This window comes from Phyllobates terribilis, unplaced genomic scaffold, assembly GCF_046119375.1.
Source record: "Phyllobates terribilis strain yellow unplaced genomic scaffold, ASM4611937v1 Scaffold_2__4_contigs__length_985480577, whole genome shotgun sequence".
NCBI classification, from domain to species: Eukaryota; Metazoa; Chordata; class Amphibia; order Anura; family Dendrobatidae; genus Phyllobates; species Phyllobates terribilis.
This window is the reverse complement of record NW_027362762.1, coordinates 51,947,948-51,963,129: the sequence shown is the minus strand read 5'-3', so window position 1 is coordinate 51,963,129 and position 15,182 is coordinate 51,947,948. Positions and strand designations below refer to the sequence as shown.

The 15,182-nt window shown below is 44.4% G+C and overlaps 1 protein-coding gene across 11 annotated transcripts in view; it reads left to right on the top strand.

Moving 5' to 3' along the window:
• Positions 1-15,182, top strand: part of TENM4 (teneurin transmembrane protein 4) — a 1,569,569-nt gene that overhangs the window by 897,322 nt on the left and 657,065 nt on the right. For all 11 annotated transcript variants that reach the window (XM_073661697.1, XM_073661699.1, XM_073661700.1 and 8 more), the window contains one exon: positions 10,097-10,389. In XM_073661697.1, the coding sequence (XP_073517798.1) occupies positions 10,167-10,389 (223 nt within the window). In that variant the 5' untranslated portion in view covers positions 10,097-10,166. The remainder of the gene's footprint in view (positions 1-10,096; positions 10,390-15,182) is intronic.

The following is a 15,182-nucleotide window of genomic DNA, read 5'->3' as shown; positions in this document are numbered from 1 at the left end:
AGCTGCGCCTTCAGTTTGCGGCCGTTCTCCTATAGCGCGCTCTTATGGCCGGACGCCAGCTGCGCGTTCAGTTTGCGGCCGTTCTCCTATAGCGCGCTCTTATGGCCGGACGCCCAGCTGCGCGTTCAGTTTGCGGCCGTTCTCCTATAGCGCGCTCTTATGGCCGGACGCCAGCTGCGCGTTCAGTTTGCGGCCGTTCTCCTATAGCGCGCTCTTATGGCCGGACGCCAGCTGCGCGTTCAGTTTGCGGCCGTTCTCCTATAGCGCGCTCTTATGGCCGGACGCCAGCTGCGCGTTCAGTTTGCGGCCGTTCTCCTATAGCGCGCTCTTATGGCCGGACGCCAGCTGCGCGTTCAGTTTGCGGCCGTTCTCCTATAGCGCGCTCTTATGGCCGGACCCCAGCTGCGCGTTCAGTTTGGCGGCCGTTCTCCTATAGCGCGCTCTTATGGCCGGACCCCAGCTGCGCGTTCAGTTTGCGGCCGTTCTCCTATAGCGCGCTCTTATGGCCGGACGCCAGCTGCGCGTTCAGTTTGCGGCCGTTCTCCTATAGCGCGCTCTTATGGCCGGACCCCAGCTGCGCGTTCAGTTTGCGGCTGTTCTCCTATAGCGCGCTCTTATGGCCGGACCCCAGCTGCGCGTTCAGTTTGCGGCCGTTCTCCTATAGCGCGCTCTTATGGCCGGACCCCAGCTGCGCGTTCAGTTGCGGCCGTTCTCCTATAGCGCGCTCTTATGGCCGGACGCCAGCTGCGCGTTCAGTTTGCGGCCGTTCTCCTATAGCGCGCTCTTATGGCCGGACGCCAGCTGCGCGTTCAGTTTGCGGCCGTTCTCCTATAGCGCGCTCTTATGGCCGGACGCCAGCTGCGCGTTCAGTTTGCGGCCGTTCTCCTATAGCGCGCTCTTATGGCCGGACCCCAGCTGCGCGTTCAGTTTGCGGCCGTTCTCCTATAGCGCGCTCTTATGGCCGGACTCCAGCTGCGCGTTCAGTTTGCGGCCGTTCTCCTATAGCGCACTCTTATGGCCGGACGCCAGCTGCGCGTTCAGCTTGCGGCCGTTCTCCTATAGCGCGCTCTTATGGCCGGACGCCAGCTGCGCGTTCAGTTTGCGGCCGTTCTCCTATAGCGCGCTCTTATGGCCGGACGCCAGATGCGTGTTCAGTTTGCGGCCGTTCTCCTATAGCGCGCTCTTATGGCCGGACGTCTGCTGCGCGTTCAGTTTGCGGCCGTTCTCCTATAGCGCGCTCTTATGGCCGGACGCCAGCTGCGCGTTCAGTTTGCGGCCGTTCTCCTATAGCGCGCTCTTATGGCCGGACGCCAGCTGCGCGTTCAGTTTGCGGCCGTTCTCCTATAGCGCGCTCTTATGGCCGGACCCCAGCTGCGCGTTCAGTTTGCGGCCGTTCTCCTATAGCGCGCTCTTATGGCCGGACCCCAGCTGCGCGTTCAGTTTGCGGCCGTTCTCCTATAGCGCGCTCTTATGGCCGGACCCCAGCTGCGCGTTCAGTTTTGCGGCCGTTCTCCTATAGCGCGCTCTTATGGCCGGACGCCAGCTGCGCGTTCAGTTTGCGGCCGTTCTCCTATAGCACGCTCTTATGGCCGGACGCCAGCTGCGCGTTCAGTTTGCGGCCGTTCTCCTATAGCGCGCTCTTATGGCCGGACTCCAGCTGCGCGTTCAGTTTGCGGCCGTTCTTCTATAGCGCGCTCTTATGGCCGGACCCAGCTGCGCGTTCAGTTTGCGGCCGTTCTCCTATAGCGCGCTCTTATGGCCGGACCCCAGCTGCGCGTTCAGTTTGCGGCCGTTCTCCTATAGCGCGCTCTTATGGCCGGACGCCAGCTGCGCGTTCAGTTTGCGGCCGTTCTCCTATAGCGCGCTCTTATGGCCGGACTCCAGCTGCGCGTTCAGTTTGCGGCCGTTCTCCTATAGCGCGCTCTTATGGCCGGACGCCAGCTGCGCGTTCAGTTTGCGGCCGTTCTCCTATAGCGCGCTCTTATGGCCGGACGCCAGCTGCGCGTTCAGTTTGCGGCCGTTCTCCTATAGCGCGCTCTTATGGCCGGACGCCAGCTGCGCGTTCAGTTTGCGGCCGTTCTCCTATAGCGCGCTCTTATGGCCGGACTCCAGCTGCGCGTTCAGTTTGCGGCCGTTCTCCTATAGCGCGCTCTTATGGCCGGACGCCAGCTGCGCGTTCAGTTTGCGGCCGTTCTCCTATAGCGCGCTCTTATGGCCGGACGCCAGCTGCGCGTTCAGTTTGCGGCCGTTCTCCTATAGCGCGCTCTTATGGCCGGACGCCAACTGCGCGTTCAGTTTGCGGCCGTTCTCCTATAGCACGCTCTTATGGCCGGACGCCAGCTGCGCGTTCAGTTTGCGGCCGTTCTCCTATAGCGCGCTCTTATGGCCGGACGCCAGCTGCGCGTTCAGTTTGCGGCCGTTCTCCTATAGCGCGCTCTTATGGCCGGACCCCAGCTGCGCGTTCAGTTTGCGGCCGTTCTCCTATAGCGCGCTCTTATGGCCGGACCCCAGCTGCGCGTTCAGTTTGCGGCCGTTCTCCTATAGCGCGCTCTTATGGCCGGACCCCAGCTGCGCGTTCAGTTTGCGGCCGTTCTCCTATAGCGCGCTCTTATGGCCGGACGCCAGCTGCGCGTTCAGTTTGCGGCCGTTCTCCTATAGCGCGCTCTTATGGCCGGACGCCAGCTGCGCGTTCAGTTTGCGGCCGTTCTCCTATAGCGCGCTCTTATGGCCGGACCCCAGCTGCGCCTTCAGTTTGCGGCCGTTCTCCTATAGCGCGCTCTTATGGCCGGACGCCAGCTGCGCGTTCAGTTTGCGGCCTTTCTCCTATAGCGCGCTCTTATGGCCGGACGCCAGCTGCGCGTTCAGTTTGCGGCCGTTCTCCTATAGCGCGCTCTTATGGCCGGACGCCAGCTGCGCGTTCAGTTTGCGGCCGTTCTCCTATAGCGCGCTCTTATGGCCGGACGCCAGCTGCGCGTTCAGTTTGCGGCCGTTCTCCTATAGCGCGCTCTTATGGCCGGACGCCAGCTGCGCGTTCAGTTTGCGGCCGTTCTCCTATAGCGCGCTCTTATGGCCGGACCCCAGCTGCGCGTTCAGTTTGCGGCCGTTCTCCTATAGCGCGCTCTTATGGCCGGACCCCAGCTGCGCGTTCAGTTTGCGGCCGTTCTCCTATAGCGCGCTCTTATGGCCGGACCCCAGCTGCGCGTTCAGTTTGCGGCCGTTCTCCTATAGCGCGCTCTTATGGCCGGACGCCAGCTGCGCGTTCAGTTTGCGGCCGTTCTCCTATAGCGCGCTCTTATGGCTGGACCCCAGCTGCGCGTTCAGTTTGCGGCTGGTCTCCTATAGCGCGCTCTTATGGCCGGACCCCAGCTGCGCGTTCAGTTTGCGGCCGTTCTCCTATAGCGCGCTCTTATGGCCGGACCCCAGCTGCGCGTTCAGTTTGCGGCCGTTCTCCTATAGCGCGCTCTTATGGCCGGACGCCAGCTGCGCGTTCAGTTTGCGGCCGTTCTCCTATAGCGCGCTCTTATGGCCGGACGCCAGCTGCGCGTTCAGTTTGCGGCCGTTCTCCTATAGCGCGCTCTTATGGCCGGACGCCAGCTGCGCGTTCAGTTTGCGGCCGTTCTCCTATAACGCGCTCTTATGGCCGGACCCCAGCTGCGCGTTCAGTTTGCGGCCGTTCTCCTATAGCGCGCTCTTATGGCCGGACTCCAGCTGCGCGTTCAGTTTGCGGCCGTTCTCCTATAGCGCGCTCTTATGGCCGGACGCCAGCTGCGCGTTCAGCTTGCGGCCGTTCTCCTATAGCGCGCTCTTATGGCCGGACGCCAGCTGCGCGTTCAGTTTGCGGCCGTTCTCCTATAGCGCGCTCTTATGGCCGGACGCCAGATGCGCGTTCAGTTTGCGGCCGTTCTCCTATAGCGCGCTCTTATGGCCGGACGTCTGCTGCGCGTTCAGCTTGCGGCCGTTCTCCTATAGCGCGCTCTTATGGCCGGACGCCAGCTGCGCGTTCAGTTTGCGGCCGTTCTCCTATAGCGCGCTCTTATGGCCGGACGCCAGATGCGCGTTCAGTTTGCGGCCGTTCTCCTATAGCGCGCTCTTATGGCCGGACGTCTGCTGCGCTTTCAGTTTGCGGCCGTTCTCCTATAGCGCGCTCTTATGGCCGGACGCCAGCTGCGCGTTCAGTTTGCGGCCGTTCTCCTATAGCGCGCTCTTATGGCCGGACCCCAGCTGCGCGTTCAGTTTGCGGCCGTTCTCCTATAGCGCGCTCTTATGGCCGGACGTCTGCTGCGCGTTCAGTTTGCGGCCGTTCTCCTATAGCGCGCTCTTATGGCCGGACGCCAGCTGCGCGTTCAGTTTATGTGATGCATTTCGTTCAATCCATCTTTTCGTCGGCAAAAAAATGTCTAACCCCACAGAAGTTAAATGATGTGTGATACGGCTGGAATTACTGTTTATTATTAGCACGGGCTACTTAACAGAGATTCAATTGGCTTTTCGAGTATGTTTAGGAAATCAGGAGGTGTTTTATTATGTGCGCCTGCAGATTGAAGGGACACTTTTTCGAGTGCGTGTTTGCCCTTTTAACAAGTAATAAGAGTCTGTCATTAAAGCGCTGTTTGTTCTCCTCTAATATCGGGCCGTTCACACTTGGTTAATATTTATACACGCACTTTTTCATTTTACAAATTGCCTTTTCATTTATTTTTATTATTCGGCCTTTATGAAAGCGGAGAGTATTTTTTATTTACATGGTGCTTGTGATAGAAGGTATTTTCTTATTAATTTCCTTTCCTGAGAGGAACTGAATCCAGGAGCTCTACCGTAACTAAATGATTATTTAACGGGAGCGCATCGTGTATCACCAATGTGTGAATTGATCCTGTTGGCGGCGTTATGTAGAATAATAGCCCAGCTCATAAGAGGGAAAAGTGTTAGGGGAACGCGTCATCAGAAAATGACCTACTATTTAAATCAGATTTTTTTTGTGTTTTTATACATTGGTTTTTTTCATATCATCATCTTTATTAAGAAAGAAAAGTTACAATTTTTGCAATTCTTCATATCATCATCTTTATTAAAAATAAAAGTTACAATTTTTGCAATTCTTCTTATCATCATTGTAAAGACTCGGGGTCTTCCATGGACATAATTATACTCAGACAACACAGGGTGAGGGTAAAACAGCGTGGCAATACTTTATTGAACCACAAAGTGGACAATAAACAGATAGAACAGTCCCAGCAAATACCCAAGATGGTACAACATTACACAGTCCCCACCCTTCCGCTGGCCCGCCTGGGACATAACAGCTGCGACTTTGGGACTTCCAGGGCCAACTACCTCAACCAGTGGCCCCCCACTTCTGGTGGGTCCCCACAGAGAGGAGGTAGTGGCAAGCTTAGGAAGCTAGCAGGATAGCGACATATGTGGCTAAGGTCATCAGTCAGAGGTAAAGGTGCTCAGGTCTCATTGTTTGAGCTAATCAATTTACATAATTGGTATAGCAGGGGGGCTCTTTAAATCAACATTTAGTATAGTATGCAATTAGTATAGTAACAACATTGTTTCACAACCAAGAGAAGATAACAATCGGGGTTATACAAATACTGGTCTGTCCTTCTTGACCCACCACAGAAATACACATACATTTAGAAGTCAACACAAACACAATAGTGTATTTCTCTTGGATTAACAAATCTAGACGTCTGACTAATTAACATTAGAAAGCTGTGTCGTCACAATCATCTTTTTTTTGCAATTCTCATACTGGCCACCAGGGACTTTTTTTTTAGACTCTAACTTCTTGTTATTTCAGGAAATGCACATGTACATTAACAGCAATGAACATATTCTGTCCCTAGCTTTTGTCCTGAAGCATCTAATGAGCATGTACAAAGGCAATTGTGAAGGGAGGAGGAGCAGGTGAGCTGTGACATCACCTATTGTGATTGTTGGATAGGGGTTTTATCGGTCATTGTAATCCTGCCTTTGATGATAAGAAACCCGCTGAAAACTCTTCCTGAAATCACAGGAAGTATAAGACTAAAATAGCCCCTTTATGACTATAGCAAGTTTACCTTTTTGTCTTATTAAAAATCATGATATAAAAAATAAAATGTAAAAAAATAACAACAACCCGTCATGACATGGCGATTTTCTGTTTTTTCGTTTTCATTGTTTCCTCATAACTTTTTCTATTTTCCCGTCAATATAGCCGTATGAGGGGGCTTGTTTTTTGCAGGATGAGTTGTACTTTTGAATAACTCTATTCATTTTATCATGTTATGTACTGGAAATCGAGAAAAAAAATCTTACAATTAATAAATTTCACAATTGTTTTTTGTGTTTTTTATTTACCATGTTCTCTATATGGTAAAATTAACCAGGCAATATGATTCCTCAGGACAGTACGAGTACGCAGATACCATACATATACAGTTTTGTTTTATTTAAGTAGTGAAAGAAAGTTTGGAAATTTGCAAGAAAAAAAGAATGTTGCTTTTATCGCCATTTCCTAGACTTGTAACTTTTCATTTTTTGGGATCTGAGGCTGTGTGAGGGCTTATTTCTTGCACCTGAGCTGACCTTTTTACTGATACATTTTTGGAGTAGATACAATGTTTTGATCGCCACTTGTTGCAGCGGCCAAAAAACTTAATTCTGGCAGTTTGATTTTTTTTTTTTTCATAACTCCGTTTACCGATTAATTTACTTTTATATTTTGATCGGACTTTTACTAACGCAGCGATACCAAACATGTATATTTCTTTTTTAAATTGCTTTATTTTTAATGTGGCCAAATGGGTATGATTTGAACTTGTGTTTTTTTTATTTTTATTTTTCATATTTATAAAAACTTTTTTTTTTTTACTTTGTACTGTTTTGAATAGTCCCCTTAGGGGACTTAAAGCTGCGATCATCTGATTGCTTGTACTCTATATAACGGTGCTTTAGCTTTCGATACAATTTATTTTAATACATCAGACACATTTTTTTTTTTGGATGTGGGGGGCTGGTAACAACGATTTGGATTGGCCTCTGCTTTTTTTTGCGTCAATCATTTTTTTTCTCACTCTATTATTATTTCATACATTGTGCCCCCCCCCCTCCCAAAAGGTCATAAAAGACCTCAGGGGGTTATTTAAACATTGAAATAATTGGTTTTTTTACCTGCTATTTTACCTTGTAAGTTCAGCTTTCCAAAGTCCGGAGGAGGTAGCGCCATTAGCGCTTTCTATTGCTTTATACACAGCACTTTTTCTGTGCATACAGCAATTCAGAGGGCAGAGAGGGTAAAAAAAATATCAGCCTTCTCTATGGGGAGTCTGGCTGTGTCTGACAGTCGGCTCTTGTCTCCCACAGCTGCAATATCACTGGTAGTTGCTCTGCAATGCATAACATTGTGGCCCCGATAAGGTCATAAAAGATCTTTGGGGGGCATTTCAACAAATAAATAATTTCATTTCATCAGATTTCCCCTGCAACTAGAGCTGGTATATTAGTCCCAGTAACAGTGAAAATTCAGACTCTTGGTTGCAATGCAGAGCTCCTAGGAATGGGGTCTCCTAGTAATCAGCAGTTCCTGCTCCCTCCCTTTACCCACCTCTCTATCAGTGCTTCTGATTCTTTATATACAGCACTTGTTTAGCACTGTGTATACAGTGACCGAGAAGGCAGCGACGGTAAGAAACCATCTGTCTTCTGTATGAAGAGTCGGCTGTGTCTGACAGCTGGCTCCCAACTCCAGCAGCTACATAAAGTCATGCAGCTGCTCTACTATGCAGTGATATTTTAGAACATCACTGCAGGGCAGAACAAGGACCGCCTAGACATTTATAGTCTATGGGCGGTCCCCAAGTAACTTACCTAGACTTTAAGGTTCAAAAATCCAGAATACCCTATTTAATGGTTCACTATTTGCCCCCTTGTAGATTCATGTTCTATGCCCTAGTGACAATAAATGTTCATACTAAGACCCCAAAGACTGCAAGGTAATTGTGGTCGAAAGTCAATAAAACCTTTTTATTTATTTATTTATTTATTTTTAAAAACAAACTTTTTGTTTATTAGAGCAAGATTCGGCTTCTGAATTTCTCCAGTGCAATAGTTCATATGATCTTGGTTCTGGAAAACATTTTGCCAATCATTTAATATCTCTCAAGTCCTCAGACAGTTCTCTTCTCCTCTTTCTGTTCTCCTTGCTTAGTGCGGCACACACAGACACACAATGCAAAGATTGAGTCAACCTTTCCCCTTTTTATCTGGTTTCAGGTGTGATTTTCATATTGCCCACACCTGTTACTTGCCATCGGTGAGTTTGAACAAGCATCATATGCTTGAAGCGAAGTTGTTTACCCATAATTTTGGAAAGGTGCCAACAATTCTGTCTGGCCCATTTTTGGAGTTTTGTGTGAAAAGATGTCCAATTTGCCTTTTTTTCTCTCTTTTTTTTGTGTTGTTCCAATACACACAAAGGAAATAAACATGTGTATAACAAAACATGTGTAATTGCCATAATTTTCTGGAATATATACTTAATTTCTGGAACAATTTCAACGGTGCCAACACTTTTGGCCTTGACCGTAGGTCTATACATGATTTTTAAAAGAACCCATTCTCCACTTTGGTCTTGAGAAAATAGATCTATGAAAAAATCTAATCATGTTTAGTGGTTGCTTTATGGGAAAAACTATGAGAACAATCCTGGGTTCAAATATTTTGCTTGAAAAGTAAGACGTCCCCATTCACCATGTGTTCTTTGTCAGCTGGACCGGTTTCATTGCCATTAATCTTAATGAAAAAGCAGCAATATACAACATAACCAAATGTCAGCACTTTTTTCATTGCGTATAATTATTATTAATGGTGCTAGATCATATGGAACAGCACATATGTTTCTGAGATGTATATGATTATGGATGGAAACTAATCACATTACGGACATTAGCATGTTGTGTGTGTGTGTTCCTGTAGGATTCAATATCACTGACTAATAACATAATATAACCTTTTTCCATATGGAGGCCAAGCAGGGGCAATTTTCTAAATTACTTGCCCCCCCCCCCCCCGTAGTAAACTGTACCTCCCTGCCCCGTGGATTTACAAGCTCCACAGAAAAATTTAGGGTAATAGCATACTTGCTGGTTGAGTAATTTTATTTATTTAACGACCTTCAGTCTAGTCTTGAGCAATGGCGACTTGATGGATGAATGCTCCTGTAGGAAGATCGATCTTGTGCAAGCCTAGATAGGTCCACCAGGGTCTTCTCTGCCATTATCGATAGTATCTGGCCATCCGGTTGCTGGTCTTCCTCTTCACCTTGTTCCTTCTATTCTTCCGACCATGATGTCCTTCTCCAGTGATTGCTCTCTCCACATGATGTGTCCAAAGTAGGCAAGTCATAGGTTGGTGATCCTTGCTTCGAGTGACAAGTCGTGCTTGATTTGTTTCAAGATTGCTTAAATTGTTCTTCTTGCCATCCATGGTATTGAAAACATCCTTCTCCAGCACCACCAATCTTCTTCTGTCTTGTTTCTTTATCATCCAGGTTTCGCAACTGTATGCTAATCCAAAATTCATCCAGACTCCAAAATTAATTCAGATCCATAAATAAATTTTAGATATCAGAAGAGATGACAAAATTAATCGAGACCCAAGATGGGTAAAAAAAAAAACAATACAAACCCTAGATCAGAGCTCTACAATTTTTCCCACTCCTTCCTCCAAAATCCTCTTAACATAGGTTCCCAAAGTCAACCAGAATCAAGGAAATGTGTTGACCATCATTACAGCACCCTAACTTAAGAGAACTGTAAAGCAAGGAATATTAAATGAGTTACCTATTGGCAAATAGAAATCATCTGATGCCATGCCCCTTAGTTCTATGAGGCCGAAATATTAGCACCAAGTCTCAAGGACCTTAGCAGTCACTAATCTAATTCCATAATGATAGCGCACTGGTGACGATTGGACCGGTCATGTTCCAAGCAAATGGGTTGAGTTGTCTTGGCCTCTCCTTTGTGCTCGGGTTCGTCTTGTGTAAACTTGGTGGAGGTCCAAGAATTTTATTCAACTTGTGGATATGTTTCTGTCTTTTTCACAGTGACACCTCCGGTTCCTCTCTCCCCTCCCCGAGAACAATTCTGTTCAATGTTGAGGAGAAGCACCGTGCCATGGATGTGAAAGAGAGGAAACCTTACCGATCCCTGACCAGACGGCGTGAAACAGAGCGTCGATATACCAGTTCCTCGGCTGACAGTGATGACAGCAAATTACAACCCAAGTCTTACAGCTCCAGTGAGACCTTGAAAGCTTACGACCAAGACTCAAGACTGTCCTACAGCAATCGAGTGAAGGACATGGTCCATCAGGAGGTCGATGAGTTCTGCCGATCTGGTGAGTGCCATCAATAAACTGGAATTTTTTGTCTGCCATTTATTCATTCTGTGTACTGAATAAGACTGGGTTTGTTTATTGTAGTACCTCCTCATAGACATTCATGCATGTCCAACTATGTAAAACCATTATGCATTGCTGCGCGGGTGGAACACGGGCATCACAACAAGGGTCTGGTGGGTATCGATGAATTAGTCTAAATATTTAGATACACGGCAAAGGCTGCAAGCTGAACATTTGCCCCGGGTGAAATGGAGCTAGCATATACTTTTGATGGACCATGCAAACTTTTGCTAGCGTGCACCTGTCTTCTTACCTTCTTTCTGGTGTTTTTGGATTCTAGATAATTTAAAATTGTAAATTATAAATTTGTGCCCAAATAGTACATCCCCCAAATGTTATTGGCCATAAATAATAGTACTACATAATGCTGAGTAACAGTGCCATAAATAATAGTACTACATAATGCTGAATAACAATGTCATAAATAATAGTACTACATAATGCTGAATAACAGTGCCATAAATAATAGTACTACATAATGCGGAGTAACAGTGCCATAAATAATAGTACTACATAGTGCTGAATAACAATGTCATAAATAATAGTACTACATAGCGCTGAATAACAATGTCATAAATAATAGTACTACATAATGCTGAATAACAGTGCATAAATAATAGTACTACATAATGCTGAATAACAGTGCCATAAATAATAGTACTGCATAATGCTGAATAACAGTGCCATAAATAATAGTACCACATAATGCTGAATAACAGTGTCATAAATAATAGTACTACATAATGCTGAATAACAGTGCATAAATAATAGTACTGCATAATGCTGAATAACAGTGCATAAATAATAGTACTGCATAATGCTGAATAACAGTGCCATAAATAATAGTACTACATAATGCTGAATAACAGTGCCATAAATAATAGTACTACATAATGCTGAATAACAGTGCCATAAATAATAGTACTACATAATGCTGAATAACAGTGCCATAAATAATAGTACTACATAATGCTGAATAACAGTGCTACAAATAATAGCACTACATAGTGCTGAATAGCAATGTCATAAATAATAGTACTACATAGCGCTGAATAACAATGTCATAAATAATAGTACTACATAGCGCTGAATAACAATGTCATAAATAATAGTACTACATAGCGCTGAATAACAATGTCATAAATAATAGTACTACATAATGCTGAATAACAGTGCCAAATATAATAGTACTACATAATGCTGAATAACAGTGCCATAAATAATAGTACTACATAGCGCTGAATAACAGTGCATAAATAATAGTACCGCATAATGCTGAATAACAGTGCATAAATAACAGTACTGCATAATGCTGAATAACAGTGCCATAAATAATAGTACCACATAATGCTGAATAACAGTGCATAAATAATAGTACTACATAATGCTGAATAACAGTGCCATAAATAATAGTACTACATAATGCTGAATAACAGTGCCATAAATAATAGTACTACATAATGCTGAATAACAGTGCATAAATAATAGTACCGCATAATGCTGAATAACAGTGCATAAATAATAGCACTGCATAATGCTCAATAACAGTGCCATAAACAATAGTACTGCATAATGCGGAATAACAGTGCCATAAATAATAGTACTACATAATGCTGAATAACAGTGCAACATATAATAGTACTACATAATGCTGAATAACAGTGCCAAAAATAATAGTACTGCATAATGCTGAATAACAATGTCATAAATAATAGTACTACATAGTGCTGAATAACAGTGCCATAAATAATAGCACTGCATAATGCTGAATAACAGTGCCATAAATAATAGTACTACATAATGCTGAATAACAGTGCATAAATAATAGTACTACATAGTGCTGAATAACAGTGCCATAAATAATAGTACTGCATAATGCTGAATAACAGTGCCATAAATAATAGTACTGCATAATACTGAATAACAGTGCTACAAATAATAGTACTACAGTGGTGGCCAAAGGTATTGGCACCCCTGCAATTCTGTCAGATAATACTCAGTTTCTTCCTGAAAATGATTGCAATCACAAATTCTTTGGTCTTATTATCTTCATTTAATTTGTCTTCAATGAAAAAACACAAAAAGAATTGTCCTAAAGCCAAATTGGATATAATTCCACACCAAACCTAAAAAAGGGGGTGGACAAAAGTATTGGCACTGTTTGAAAAATCCTGTGATGCTTCTCTAATTCGTGTAATTAACAGCACCTGTAACTTACCTGTGGCACCTAACAGGTGTTGGCAATAACTAAATCACACTTGCAGCCAGTTAACATGAATTAAAGTTGACTCAACCTCTGTCCTGTGTCCTTGTGTGTACCACATTGAGCATGGAGAAAAGAAAGAAGACCAAAGAACTGTCTGAGTACTTGAGAAACCAAATTGTGAGGAAGCATGAGCAATCTCAAGGCTACAAGTCCATCTCCAAAGACCTGAATGTTCCTGTGTCTTCCGTGCGTAGTGTCATCTAGAAGTGTAAAGCCCATGGCACTGTGGCTAACCTCCCTAGATGTGGACGGAAAAGAAAAATTGACGAGAGATTTCAACGCAAGATTGTGCAGATGGTGGATAAAGAACCTCGACTAACATCCAAACAAGTTCAAGCTGCCCTGCAGTCCGAGGGTACAACAGTGTCAACCCGTACTATCCGTCGGCGTCTGAATGAAAAGGGACTGTATGGTAGGATACCCAGGAAGACCCCACTTCTTACCCCGAGACATAAAAAAGCCAGACTGGAGTTTGCCAAAACTTACCTGAGAAAGCCTAAAACGTTTTGGAAGAATGTTCTCTGGTCAGATGAGACAAAAGTAGATGGGAAAAAGCATCAACATAGAGTGTACAGGAAAAAAAAAGAGGCATTCAAAGAAAAGAACACGGTCCCTACAGTCAGACATGGTGGAGGTTCCCTGATGTTTTGGGGTTGCTTTGCTGCCTCTGGCACTGGACTGCTTGACCGTGTGCATGGCATTATGAAGTCTGAAGAGTACCAACAAATTTTGCAGCATAATGTAGGGCCCAGTGTGAGAAAGCTGGGTCTCCCTCAGAGGTCATGGGTCTTCCAGCAGGACAATGACCCAAAACACACTTCCAAAAGCACTATAAAATGGTTTGAGAGAAAGCACTGGAGACTTCTAAGGTGGCCAGCAATGAGTCCAGACCTGAATCCCATAGAACACCTGTGGAGAGATCTCAAAATGGCAGTTTGGAGAAGGCACCCTTCAAATATCAGGGACCTGGAGCAGTTTGCCAAAGAAGAATGGTCTACAATTCCAGCAGAGCATTGTAAGAAACTCATTGATGGTTACCGGAAGCGGTTGTTCCCAGTTATTTTGGCTAAAGGTTGTGCAACCAAGTATTAGGCTGAGGGTGCCAATACTTTTGTCTGGCCCATTTTTGGAGTTTTGTGTGAAATGATCAATGATTTGATTTTTGCTTCATTCTCTTTTGTGTTTTTTCCTTGCAAGCAAATTAAATGAAGATAATAAGACCAAAGAATTTGTGATTGCAATCATTTTCAGGAAGAAACTGAGTATTATCTGACAGAATTGCAGGGGTGCCAATACTTTTGGCCACCACTGTACATAGTGCTGAATAACAGTGCCATAAATAGTAGTACTGCATAATGCTGAATAACAGTGCCATAAATAATAGTACTACATAATGCTGAATAACAGTACCATAAATAATAGTACTACATAGCGCTGAATAACAGTGCATAAATAATAGTACTGCATAATGCTGAATAACAGTGCCATAAATACTAGTACTGCATAATGCTGAATAACAGTGCTACAAATAATAGTACTACATAGCGCTGAATAACAGTGCCATAAATGCTAGTACTGCATAATGCTGAATAACAGTGCTACAAATAATAGTACTACATGATGCTGAATAACAGTGCATAAATAGTACTGCATAATGCTGAATAACAGTGCCATAAATCATAGTACTGCATAATGCTGAATAACAGTGCCATAAATAGTACTACATAATGCTGAATAACAGTGCATAAATAATAGTACTGCATAATGCTGAATAACAGTGCCATAAATAATAGTACTACATAATGCAGAATAACAGTGCTACAAATAATAGTACTACATAGCGCTGAATAACAGTGTCATAAATAATAGTACTACATAATGCTGAATAACAGTGCCATAAATAATAGTAATACATAATGCTGAATAACAGTGCCATAAATAATAGTACTACATAATGCTGAATAACAGTGCTACAAATAATAGTACTACATTGTGCTGAATAACAGTGCCATAAATAATAGTACTACATAATGCTGAATAACAGTGCCATAAATAATAGTACTACATAGTGCTGAATAAAAGTGCCATAAATAATAGTACTACATAATGCTGAATAACAGTGCCATAAATAATAGTACTACATAATGCTGAATAACAGTGCCATAAATAATAGTACTACATAGTGCTGAATAACAGTGTCATAAATAATAGTACTACATAATGCTGAATAACAGTGCCATAAATAATAGTACTACTGTACATAGCGCTGCATAACAGTGCATAAATAATAGTACTACATAGTGCTGAATAACAGTGCCATAAATAATTGTACTACATAATGCTGAATAACAGTGCCATAAATAATAGTACTACATAATGCTGAATAACAGTGCTACAAATAATAGTACTACATTGTGCTGAATAACAGTGCCATAAATAATAGTACTACATAATGCTGAATAAC